The sequence below is a fragment of the Salarias fasciatus genome (assembly GCF_902148845.1).
Source record: "Salarias fasciatus chromosome 23 unlocalized genomic scaffold, fSalaFa1.1 super_scaffold_20, whole genome shotgun sequence".
NCBI classification, from domain to species: domain Eukaryota; kingdom Metazoa; phylum Chordata; class Actinopteri; order Blenniiformes; family Blenniidae; genus Salarias; species Salarias fasciatus.
Window position 1 is genome coordinate 10,519,598 of NW_021941230.1, and position 12,316 is coordinate 10,531,913.

General features: G+C 47.0%; 1 protein-coding gene across 1 annotated transcript in view; it reads left to right on the plus strand.

Moving 5' to 3' along the window:
- The first annotated feature begins 2,662 nt into the window (after nt 1-2,662).
- LOC115383872 (rho GTPase-activating protein 6) overlaps nt 2,663-12,316 on the plus strand; it is a 52,866-nt gene continuing 43,212 nt past the window's right edge. Inside the window, exon 1 of the mRNA XM_030086071.1 lies at nt 2,663-3,234. Coding sequence (XP_029941931.1) covers nt 2,743-3,234 — 492 coding nt within the window. The 5' untranslated portion in view covers nt 2,663-2,742. The remainder of the gene's footprint in view (nt 3,235-12,316) is intronic.

Here is a 12,316-nt window from a genome sequence, read left to right on the forward strand (position 1 = left end):
GGTTAAAAAATAATAAACATTATTAAACATTAATACATACAGGGCAGTGACAGGGATCAGCACACAAACTCATGCAAGCTGTTATTTTTTTCTATTATACAAGTCTCATACTTTGTCACCATTCATCATCTTTAAAATCAACCCTCCTCCAAGAATCCCTGTTTAACCATCTGTGTTCGTTTAGTGTGACACTGAAAAGATTAATAACTTTGTTGCAAATGTATTACTCCAACAAAACAGATCATATTCTGGGCTCAGACTACACTATCTGTGCAAATTAAGCAACCTGCACATCATGGAAGCTGTTGTTGTAGTTCTTTGCCCTCGAGGCAGAATATAGTCTAAGAAAGATGATCGTGATTCAATCATCAGAAAAGCAGAGCAGAATGGGAGTGTGCGCATGTGTGATACATACACAGCTCCGGGTCATGCATGGCGAGCCTGTTCCAATGCATCTGTGTAAATTCGCAGACGTATTCGCTTACCCCTCTCAATCTCAGATAAAAATCAAGTTTTATTTATAGGCGTAATGGATCCAAACACATATTGCTCACAGTAATTGTTCTAGACAGACCAAAATAAACCCCGTGCCATGTCTCCCTCATATTTCATTACAGCGGGAATTTCACAGTGATGTCTATTGTTTCTGACCTTGTAGCCTTTCAAATTTAGGTCCATATCTGCGTGACAGGCACGCACAATGAAATGCATGCCGATACCCTGCAGGAAACCACGCCTCTGTGTGCAGCTGTGGCTGAATCTGCACTCATTTGGCTTAAAAAAAAAAATGGTGTCGAGCAAAATCTGCTCTGCTGTTCCAAATATGGCCAGTGTGCATGTACATTAATGGAGACTGGCTGCAGCGTCGCTCTGCTGATAACATGCACTCTTTCTCTTTGACCCTGAATGCATCTGTTGCAGTTTGACAGTCGTGTCAAATGACTTTAAATGTTTCTGTGATTAACATTCGCAAACCCACTGCCCCCGCTATCCGAATTAACTTTAGTGAGGGAAATTGAAGCTGCTGTATCTGTATTTGGGAGCATGCAGGTGGAACATTTTGGGACTTCTTCCAAGAATGTAAGAGCAGTGTTGGCTCTTCAGGTGCTGGCTCCGATTAGCATTTATAATATAAAGTTAAAGTGAAGATAAATCTGTCTGAGCAGGTCCAAACTGGATGCCGCCGATGTAAAAACAAACACGGTTCTCTGCTGGAATTCGCTGCACGGGCTCAGGAAAACCTCCAAGAATCACTGTGCAATCAATAAATGTAAGCTATAACTAAACCCCAATTTAAAATTAAAGATGAACAACTGGATCTGCTCACTCGTCAAGCACTGATGATGACTTCCATCCTCCCCAGAACTGAGACAAAGCTCCCACGACACTCAACATCAAGGCCGACCTCATGTGAACACCATCTATTGGCACAAAGACAGTTTTTCCACCACATCCGGAGTTTATTGATTCGGATTGAAAATTCTCCTGAGGTCAAATAAACCCAAAGATTTTGTTTCTCTTTTTAAAGTATGAATGCTGTGACACGAAGACGAGAGGGCACAAGTGAAAGAAGACAATGAATAGAAAACAATGTGTGAGAAACTGCATCATGTGGTTTCAAAGCATTGTTGAGAAGAGAAGAACCGGACAACAAATCTCCTGAAATTGACCTGGTTTTTATTTAAAGAAGAGACGATGCTGTGCATTGCTGAGCATCCGCCACGTCCGAACTTTTCAGACATCCCATGAGCGAGTCGTCAGCGTTCTTCTTTAATTCGACACACGCAGCGTCGCAGCTTTTTTTGGGACTTGGGGTTGTGTGATTGAGGCTGGAGGCCTCCCGCCGACTGTTTTTAGAAGGGTCAGATCTATCTCAGCTGTTATCAGTGTCATGACATGCTGTGTCTGTGTGTGTGTGAGTGTGTGTGTCATGCAGTGCAGCTTCATTAGCTCCTTTATCAGCCCCCCCCCCCCTCCTCTCCAGACCCCTGCTGTCTCTTTCCTCATACTTTCACACACACACACTGGGGCCCACGCATGCTTCTCCTTCTCACACACACTCTCATCCGAGCATCTGTGTCAACAAGTGTCTGGCACACCGCCTCGTGCACAGGTGTATAAAGAAAGGCAATCGGTGATTAATCCCGAGGCTCTCTTATTGTGGAGGCTAATAATAGGTCACAGCAGGCCCGGCTGATAGGCCTCATTATTCCAGACAGAGGGGTGGATTAATGGGAGACGGGGATTAATACTCCTATTTTCATCCCCTTGCTAAATCATGTCTGTCTCCCCGCGTGACCTTCTGCCTTGTCTGATTATTGTGTCTGCCCTTGCCTAATTTGCCATCATGAAAATATGCCCGCTGATCCAGGAGAGGCTGAGGAGATCAGTGTTTAAAAAAAAAAAAAAAGAGGCTTTTCATCTAAATTTGACTCTCGAATTGGAGTTTTTAGGCAAACTGCTTCACCCATTCCAAGTCTGTTGAACCCCACCCCCTCGGCACGCACACACATCCACTTGCACAATCTCTCGCACTATCTCCTCACTACACTGCAGTGTGGGTATGATCCGTGCGCAGAGGGAAAGTGAAGACGGCTCCACTTTACGCAGCGCCCTGCAGCCAAATGAGAGACTTTCCGGTGTGCGCACGAGGCTTTCCTCCGATGGAATAACTTCAAACTCGTGTCTGTAGTGGTCGGGGAGCCTCAGAGAGACGCGCAGAGGAGCGCAGAAGGCGCAGACATGTCCGCCGCGCAAGGACTTCTCAACAGCGTCTTCTCCTCCTGCTCCTCTCCTGCCTCCAAAGCCATCACCAAACGGAGGCTCCGGCAGACCCGCAGCCTGGACCCGGCCATCATCAGACACTGCGGCACCGCCGGGACCGACGCGCCGAGCGGGGCGCCGTTTCTCGGGGGCGCGGACGCAGGTGCGCCTCCGGCCGCGAAGGCGGCTTTACGCACGAAGATCCCGACCCTGAAGGAGCCCATCGCTCCCTCCGTCTCCTCCCCGTCCATCCCGCTGGACGTGTCGCCGTCCTCCAATTTCCACTTCGACTACGAGGTCGTGAAGCGCGCCAAGAGGAATACCGCGGGGGATTTACCGTTTATGGTGCGCGGACCCGGCGCGCCGCCGCCGCCGCCGGGGAGCGGCGGAGCGCTCTTCTCGCCTCGGAGGTGGCTCCAGAAGAAAGTGCAGCCGTCCAGCTCTCACGCTTACGTCGTGTGGAAATCAGAGGTAAAAGCAGCGAAGTGGGTGGAAAAGTTTCCCGGCAGTGGCTGGAAACAGTCACAGGGGCCACTCTGTGCCTCAGAAATGTTTTTTTTTTTTTTATTATTATTCGAAAAAAGAAAAAAAGTACTGAAATACAGAGAAAAGTTAAATAAATCGCTTATGTTAGCTATTCTACAAAGGATATCAATTATTTCGACTCCAACAAGCTTATTTGTCTGATGTTTTTGAGTGATGGGTGATCTACTCATTGGCTGCGCAAATAATGGATCAGAGTCTGCACAACATGCCAGAGGTGGGTGATGCTCTGAAACGTGTTTTGCGATCCCTCTAATGTTTCAACATATGCAGGCATTCTTTCTTTGTAAAATTAACCAAAAAAAGAAAGATTGCATCTTTGTGCAAATAACGGATCCATTATTTGCGCAGATTGCGCACTCATTCCAGATGGAAAGCAAATGATGCTTAAAAGGCACATCTGGTGCGAATCGCTCTCCAGGCCAGCTACTGGATTCTCTCTTTTTTTTTTTTTGCTTTTTGACCCCGAAAAGTCACCGTGCACCTGAAACCCGCCGTCCCTGACCTGAGGTGTGAGGCAGGAGAGTATCGCTTTATCAGGTCCGGCTTGCTTCAGTCTGCCCACTTGGCTAAATATCTGGGGGAAGAGGGGAGCATGGCAGGCCCGGGGCCACTTTTCCCACCTTCTTTTTTTCCTGGCTGGTCGTGGTCGTGGGCCTCCGGCGGGTCGCACCTTGTGCAAAAGTACTTTGTGCGAAAACAAAAGAGGAGAAGGAGTCGTGCACGGTTGAGCCGGTCAGGCTTTTGTCATCATGTATGTCAAAGTGAGTGTGAAAAAGGCGGCTGGCAGTGCATGAAATCCTTACCAAAACATACTTGGGGGACTTATTTTAGGGTGGGGGTGGAGGAGGGGGAGGGTGTTGGAGAGGGGGGGGGGGGTATAGGCTGCATACTTGGCACACGTCCACATTCACTGCTGGGAAGGTGTGATCATCGCCCTGCTTCTGTCGAGGATTTCAGTGAATTTTTAGCTTTTATTTGTGTTGTGCAATGTGTGTGTGTGTGTGTGTGTGTGTGTGTGTGTGTGTGTGTGTGTGTGTGTGTAGGGTCTTAAGGACACATGGCCCGGGATTTCGGTTCTCACGACTGGGAGCGGTCACAGGGTCAAAACCACGCGGCCCCCTCAAACAGCTCTCCCATCATTCCCCATTACCAGGAGCGGCCCCCAGCTTCACTCCGGCCCTCTGTCGTTCTCTCTCACACACACACACACACACACACACACACACACACACACACACACACACACGCACACACACACACACACACACACACACACACACACACACACACCCTCTCCTTTCCTCCCTCTCCGAGATGTCTGGAAAGCTCTCACTCAGCACGGTTTCCCACCACTGGAAGTGTATTTTCCATGCTGGCCCCCCCCCACCGTCTCGATATGGCCCACTGAGGCTCGCATGAGGCCGTCGGTACGGAGTCATTAGCACAATCTGGAGCATGAAGTTATTGCACCTCAGAGCGTTGTGGGCAGTGTTGTTGGTCTGCTGGGATGTGTCACACACTGCTGGATGTGAAATAAAATGATGGAATGGAGCATAAACAGAGGCTCTGCGCTGGGAACGTTTCACGCGTCGCGCTCACTCCGACCCGTTTGTTTGCTCGCTTTCCTGCAGCGTTAGCATATTAGCACGACAATGAAGTCATTTGAAGCACAAGTTTGGCCTCAAGGTGGAAAAAAAAAACATTTTAAGTTTTCACAGCAAGTTTTCTGCAAAAATGTGGTCAACAAGTTAAGCTGACCTTTACAGCTTTTCTAATAATGGGGAAAAAACAGCGATATGCTCAGGCTGAGCGACTTATTTATTCCTTTTTATTCAGACGGGAACCATAACAACGACCTTTGTTGGTCGTATATTAGAATTCATGTTATATTTTTGTGTTTTATTCCTCTTGAAATTGCAGTCTGACTCCAAATGCTGAAAATAATCCCAATTCTGCTCAGATCTAATGGGAATAACGCTGACGAGCGGCATCTTTTCCAAGGTTTTTTTTCCCCGAGTATTTGCAGGCCCTTACGGTCCCTCCTCTAAAACCGTCACATGCGCACACCGCGGCGTGCATGCGCCCCCGCGAGCACGTGCCTGCGTGTGTGGCACCCTGCGCGGGCCGGTCCCGTGGCTTGTATGCCTTTTTAAGGAGGGAGACGTGGACGGAGGAAGCAGAAAGGAGACAACGCGGAGATGTCACGGTTTACACTCGAAGCGGCCTCTGACAGTTATATTGCACATGATTGCTTAATAGCTTCTCTCTCTTTCTCTTTTTTTTTTCTTTTTCCATTACCCGGCTGTTGATGTTGAAAGAACAGTGATGCAGAAAGTAGCGTCGGAGTCCGTGACCGGATCGGGCTCCTGCGGAGTGATTTGGTCCTCGTATCAACACGTGCTCCCCCTTGCAGAATAACACGGGCGCAAAAACAGTCTTTACAAGCAGTGTTTGACACACTGGAATTCTTCCACTTTATTTCCGAACCGGCTGAACTCGGAGGAATAACAGTTTTCTCCCGCACATGCTCGGAGAGGAAGCGGCGGTCGGCTAATTCGATCTCGCTTGTTTATGCGGCACCCGCACTGTTGACATTGTGCCGTCTATTTTTAGCGCCCACTTCAGTTAATGCTTAAGAGCGGGGAGGTTTAGTGATGTAAAAAGCCCTCCAGAAGTAGATCTTTAACTTGAAAAAAAAAAAAGAAATGTTGATGATTCTTAATAGACCATTGGCAGCAGTCGGACCTGCGAACACACAGGTCAGTGGACGAGCCAATAACAAGACACTGGGGTGTTTGGAGAAAAAGGATGCTTCAAGGATGTTTCCTAAATTCCGAGAGAAAGTTTTGAATTGCGATCTCTCTCCATCTCTCCACCATCATTTCCTTTTGGTCTCAGTCGTCACGTCAGAATGAAAACAGCCGAGGTGTTTCTGGAGAACATCTCCGGGGGATCCGCTGCCCTGCGTGTTTTCAAGGTCCTCCCTGTACTGACAAATTTACGAGCCATTATCTTCTGCAGAGCCTCATGACTTTGTATTCCGCTGAATTGAGCACGTAGGAGGAGGAGGAGGAGGAGGAGGAGGAGGCGGTGCACGGCGAAAGCAGAGGTTGCCTCCACTTGGTTTTCCTCCCACTGAGTGGAATGTTTCAACGCTGGCAGGAAACCGGAGGGCCGTCCGTCATGACGGGACACATGACGGATCTCCGTCCTCCGATAGATGGATGGATAAAGGCTTACTTAAAGGCATTTAAGGTGCAGTTAGCTTTGACTTGATCAGTAGCTCAACTTTCGCATAACTCCCGAATGAAGAGTGACCCCCCCCGACTCCCATCTATTTAAGTAAAACATTTCAAACAATCTTCGATGTTAATGATTCGAAACGATTATGATCGGAGGCCCGACTCTGCTCAAGACGGATTGTTGGCTTTCTGGCAGAAATTCCTGGGTGACGTTAGTGTGATATATCGTCCTGTGATAAACAGCATATCAGAAGCATCTAATTCAGGAAAAAAAAAAACCCAAAAAACAGTGATGTTAGCGGAAGTGAGAACAACTGCACATGATTGTCATTTCCCATGAGCTCAACCCTACAAACTCAGCAGATGACACACGTTGCGGCTTCTCGCCAGGAGAAAATGAAGCGTTCAGAACAACAATAACACCCGGCCCCAGCCTCAGAACAGGACTAGGTTCAAGGATTCTCAGTCCCCCCCCCCCACCCCCACCCTCTGCTTGTATTTTGAGATTGTGCAGAGAGGCAACCGTGCCTTTTTTTCCTGTCAGCACTCGGTTCAATTAAGTCCACCCAAAAACATGGCTTAAAGTGGGAGGCACTCTCTTGGACACGCAGCTCATGTTCGGAGAGATTTCCTCCCTGAGGAGCGATCCGGGAGAAAGATGATTTGTCGCTGCATCATCAATCATAAAAAAAAAAGCCAGAATCAGATCATGGTAATCAACTCCCGAGAGTCAAAATACCGTGTTTCTCATGCAGAATTCTTCGTTGGGACATGTATATGATTTCTTGACCATTTGCAAGAAAACAAAGGATTGAACTTGTGAACTTGCCGCTGTCCATTTTTCGCTTCTCCTCCCTAAGTTCTCGCATAACGGACGGGCTGCGTCGGAGGAACGAGGCCTCGGTGCTTCCACATCTTTGGAATGCTCGAGAGAGAGGGGGGGGGGGGGAGAAAAAAATGGCAGATTAAAGCCGGACTGACACAACACGGGTCATATCAGATCAGATCCAGGAGGTTTTCGCAAGCGAAGCGCTCTGAAGACTCAGTGGTGAAAAAGTGCAGATCTTGCAGATCGAGATGTCGTCACACCTCCGAAACACTGAAGCTGTGATGAACTGCTTGCTGACTTTCTTGGCTCGCGGCAGATCTTCCTTTTCCTGGAGTGTTGATCTCCTCAATCAAGGCCGAAGGCATTCTGGATCGACGATTCCCCGACGATGTTTGATCACCTTCTAATCGACAGGAGGGCTGAGAAGTCGCAGCGCCGGCGGAACTTCTGTGTTGTTTTGAGTCGGGGTGACTTACGGCAGGTGAGATGACGAGAGCTAAACAAAAGCTGCCTCTGGCTGTCAGACATTCCTGTTTGTAGTATTGATGACCTGTGCTGTGAGTTCCCGTCGCAGCTTCTCTCCTGGGGGCTGCATGCAGGCCTGCTCTGCTCTGATTACAGCCCTTATTGAGTTTAATCGGCCTGGCTGTAAACATCCTACAGACGCACTGCGCCGTGGCAAAGTCTCAGACTGATATGGAAATATCTAGTGTTACGCATTTATATCTCTGGTATAGAGGTCGGCTTTTATTCCGGAAAAAAACTTCAGAATGTTCTTGTTCTTTGAACAAAGGTTTATGGAACTTGATAAGAGGAGACGAGAACACGCTGGATTCAAAAAGCTAACACGCCGTCCTCCAAGTAGCTGTGACAGCTTGGTAAAATAAACTCCAGAGGAGTCATTTTTGCAGCTTTTATCACAGATTAGCACAAAGCTTGAAGGAGTTTCGTTCTAAATTTTTGGAGATATTTATGGGAAAAAAAAAAAAGAACTGGTCAAAAGATGACAAAGTTTACATGAAGTTGCTGAAACATGTCACTTCAGCCAACATCCACATTTTAGAGCATCTTCCTCGAACAGGCTTACAGGGAAGTAATCAGCCGCATTTAAATCAACTCAAAATGTGGTTCAGACGCCAAAAAGGAGGCGATATCAAATTAAAAGGTACAGTGCTGAAGTGTACGTAACTGGATACCTGACGGCTCGATTCTATTTTTCAAAACAGCCTTTCCACGACGTTCGCATTGAAACGAACCATATGAAGCACTGCTTGGCAGCGTTTGGGGCCTCAGCAATCTGGCGTCTCCTTTGGGATGTTTTCCCAACAATGAGGGAAAAGAGAGCAGCTTGAAATAGAGACGGCTGAAAAGTAAACATTAATTTCCGTAGCCAGAATCTCTCTGTCTGTTGCCGATTAACCCTCTCCTTCGGTGAGAAGGCGGCGGGGTTGGGTTACTCATTGTTGGTCCGAGCGTGCTTTCGTGTGTGTGTGTGTGTGTGTGTATGGGAGAGAATCCAAAAAAGCAGTGGGTGGATGATCTAATTTTGCACTTTCAGGTCCGAAATGCGTTTTGTCACTGGCCAGAGGGGGAACACGGATGAGGTCCTTTTTGCGAACGCCACGGTTTGTTAAGTTTACAACTTCCCGTTTCTGTGCTCGCCTCAGTCTGCGTGAAACGCCGGCGATGTGATACTCGCGCTGGGTGAGGACGGTTTCAAAAACATCTCCGGACACACTCGCTCTTTGTCTCGTCTTGGATCGTTTATGGAGCCAAGAGACGACGCAGTCATCCCCGCAGTTATTTTTCATTTCGACATCTTTTTGCAGGACTTGAGCTCATTCACTTCTGTCGTTATCAAATTAAAAATTCTATGCAAAAATGCGCAATTCCGACAGCATGATCTGAAAACCGGCTTTGTTTTGACCCCATTATTCCTCGCCTGAACAGTCATCGCAACATCTCTTAAACTGTTTAACCAGCGAGTTTCTTCTTCTCCTGATGTTGTTGTCCGCAGGATATATGCCAAAGCTTCATAAAAGGACGCTACATGTTCATATCCTGTCCTGCAAAAAAAAAAAAAAAAAAAAAAAAATCAGCCCAAAGGAACAGAATCCAATTTTGTTTTCGACTTTTATCACGTCTATCTGGACGCCGGTGTGTGAGACTGGAGTTCACTGAAGGACGTCGTCGCTCCTCCATTCCTGTCGTGCCCGTTTCTTTCCCCTCTATTATTCCTCCCGTCGGGGTGTTTTTTTGTGCGGCCGGTTTTTCGCCCGCTCTCCCCTCTGTGTGTTTTAATTACTTGGTGCAGGCGGCCAAGCGTTTGACCCCGGTGCCATGCCGCCCTCCCAGTGCTTATTTATCGGCGAATCAAAACTCGATCCTGGCTGTGCTCGGTGAGGTTTAGCCGAGAGTTCCCCGCGATTTGAAGCAGGAGGCTCAGGAGGAGGGCGAATACCTGCGAGTTTGTGTTCTGACTGTCCGACTCGATGGGATCGCGCTCTTTTTTTGGGGGGGGGGGGAAACCGGATCCGAGTTGGGAACGCAGCCTGGCTGATGTTTGCACTGAAAGCACGCGGCGGTCCGCCTCTTCGCCGTCACTTTCTGAAGAACTTTCCGCTCATTAATGGCGGTTTATGTTATTTCCACTCAGGTTCTCTCTGAGAAAGCAAATTCGGGGGTGTGGATATGCAAGGAACTAATAAATCTTTAGGTTTATATTGATCTGTCATTGTCTGCAGTAGAAAATGTTTCCTTTTTGTTGGCACTACATGAATTCTCTTCTGTCTTTCTGCCTTTATTCTTTTGGATTTCTCATCTGAAAGTTATGTTGATCATTAATCGCTATCAGGCTAAGAGTTCAGTTTTTTTTTTTTTTTGGCCTGTAAAATTAGATTTATTCATATTTTAATCTAAGAGAGGTAATAAAATGACTGTAAATCAAAAGTCCATGTAGTAACTTCTCTTTTAAAGCAAAACAATTATATGATGTCATCTCAAAAATGCATAGCAGGTCATGCTAACCCATACTTAGCATGCTAACCATGATGGTCATTCACGTCTTGCTGCTTTTTCCACGCTGGGGCTTTAAAGGTGAAAAATAATAACACCGCTGTCCAACTTTGGATTATGTTTTACGTGTTTTATAATTCTTTGGCCATGTTTTGGCCAATTTAGTAAAGTAAGCTACCGTAATTTGGTGACATCTGCAGTGTTTGACGGTCAATTTGTCTGTTTTATGGTAGACTTAGTTTTTGTTTGGTTTTACAACCTTTTTTTTCATGGTTTTGAAATAGTTAAGCAAATTTTGCCATTTTATTGAATTTAGGAGGGCTTTTTGTTTTATTTTGATCTTTTTCGGCTGCTTTAGAAATTTTGACTTTAGCGCTTTTCACATTTTAGTCACTTCACTTATTTTACATGCTTTTGCTGTTTGTTTAGGCATTTAGTTTAAGTTATTAAGTTCATTCAGTGTAGCTGTTTTTACCACTTTGCCATTTTAGCAGTTTTAGCTATTCTAGTCGTTAATATTATCTATGTGGATTAATCATATATGGGTAAAGCATTCAACAAGAGCATCTCAAAGCAAGTCTAACGAACCAAAATGTAGATCTCACATCCTGAATCTTATCAGCACCGCTCTATTCACACTTCCCTGCTGCCAGGGGTCACTGCTATCTGCTGGGCCTGAACTCGAACGCCGAAAAGTCTTCTGGAATCCGGTTGTGCAATCAAGAAAAATGAAGATTCATTGGTTTGTTTTTGGCGCGATCTGTAAAGTCATTGACGGGTTTGAAGCAGGAACCCGAGGAGTCGGCGAGCTGCGTACATCTGGTGCAAGTTTCTCTGGAGATCAATAGGTCAGTGGAGCACGAGGATTAGACGTGAAGTCATGTTACAGCAGATGAATCTCTGATAAACCGAAGTGAAAGAGTACAAATCCCAAAGCCAGGGGGGATCCAAGCCGGTGGACCGACCCTGACCGGTACGCCCCCTTCTCCACCGCCCCCACGAATCCGTCTGACAGCGAGGAAGCGAAACAGAGAGGGAAGGAGAGCCCAGGCGTTTTCGACACAGCTGGAGCCCTGAAGGCTATAAATAGCCGAACAGCTCAGCGGAGGAATGGCTCTGCAAGCTCTGACTCCAGGAGCAGAGCTCGGAGAGTTGGATTAGTTGCAGGTGTGCAGGAGTGTGGTGGACTGGGCAACTCATACACACACACACACACACACACGATCTCTAGTTAAACAGTAATGTGGGCTTCCTTAAACCAAATGCACTCTCACAGAGCAAAGTCTGTGCTAACGATGACATGCAAGCACATTTCTGAAGCATTAGCTAATTAGAAAGGCATCAGGACAAGAAATGTTGACAGAGAGCTTTGAATGTGAATGCCATGCTGCCATCTAGTGGGAGGTTTTACTGAAGCCACGTCCTCAGGACCAGATTCTCTTCAGTCGGATTCAAGTGATTGGAAAATGTCTCTTTCTGATTTTATTCCAAACACAAAGCTTTCTCCTCCCGTCAGGTATCTACAACTCTGTAGGGTCTCAGACCTGTTTTTCAGTCGTTCGGTCATCTGACCCCAGCTTGTCAAAGTTTTAAAGTCTGTCACATTCGTTCAACTGCGACTTGCTCAAAAGACCATCTCTCAATCAGATTCTGCCAGCTCAACTGCATTACATGTCAATCTCCCCGGCAGGGGGGCCTCAGACCTGCTGAACAGTTTTGTGTATCGACTCAGTATTTTCTGCTGTTCGGAGGGTTCGTGGACCTGCTGGAGCGGTTGCACCTCTCAGTCTGTAGGGTTATATTTCAGTCGTCACATGTTGGTCTATCAGGAGTAACTTGGGATCCAATCAAGTAAAGACCGGGACGAATTCATGAAAAGGGAGATCAGAGTGTTTCGTATTGAAGACAGTGTCTGGGTGTG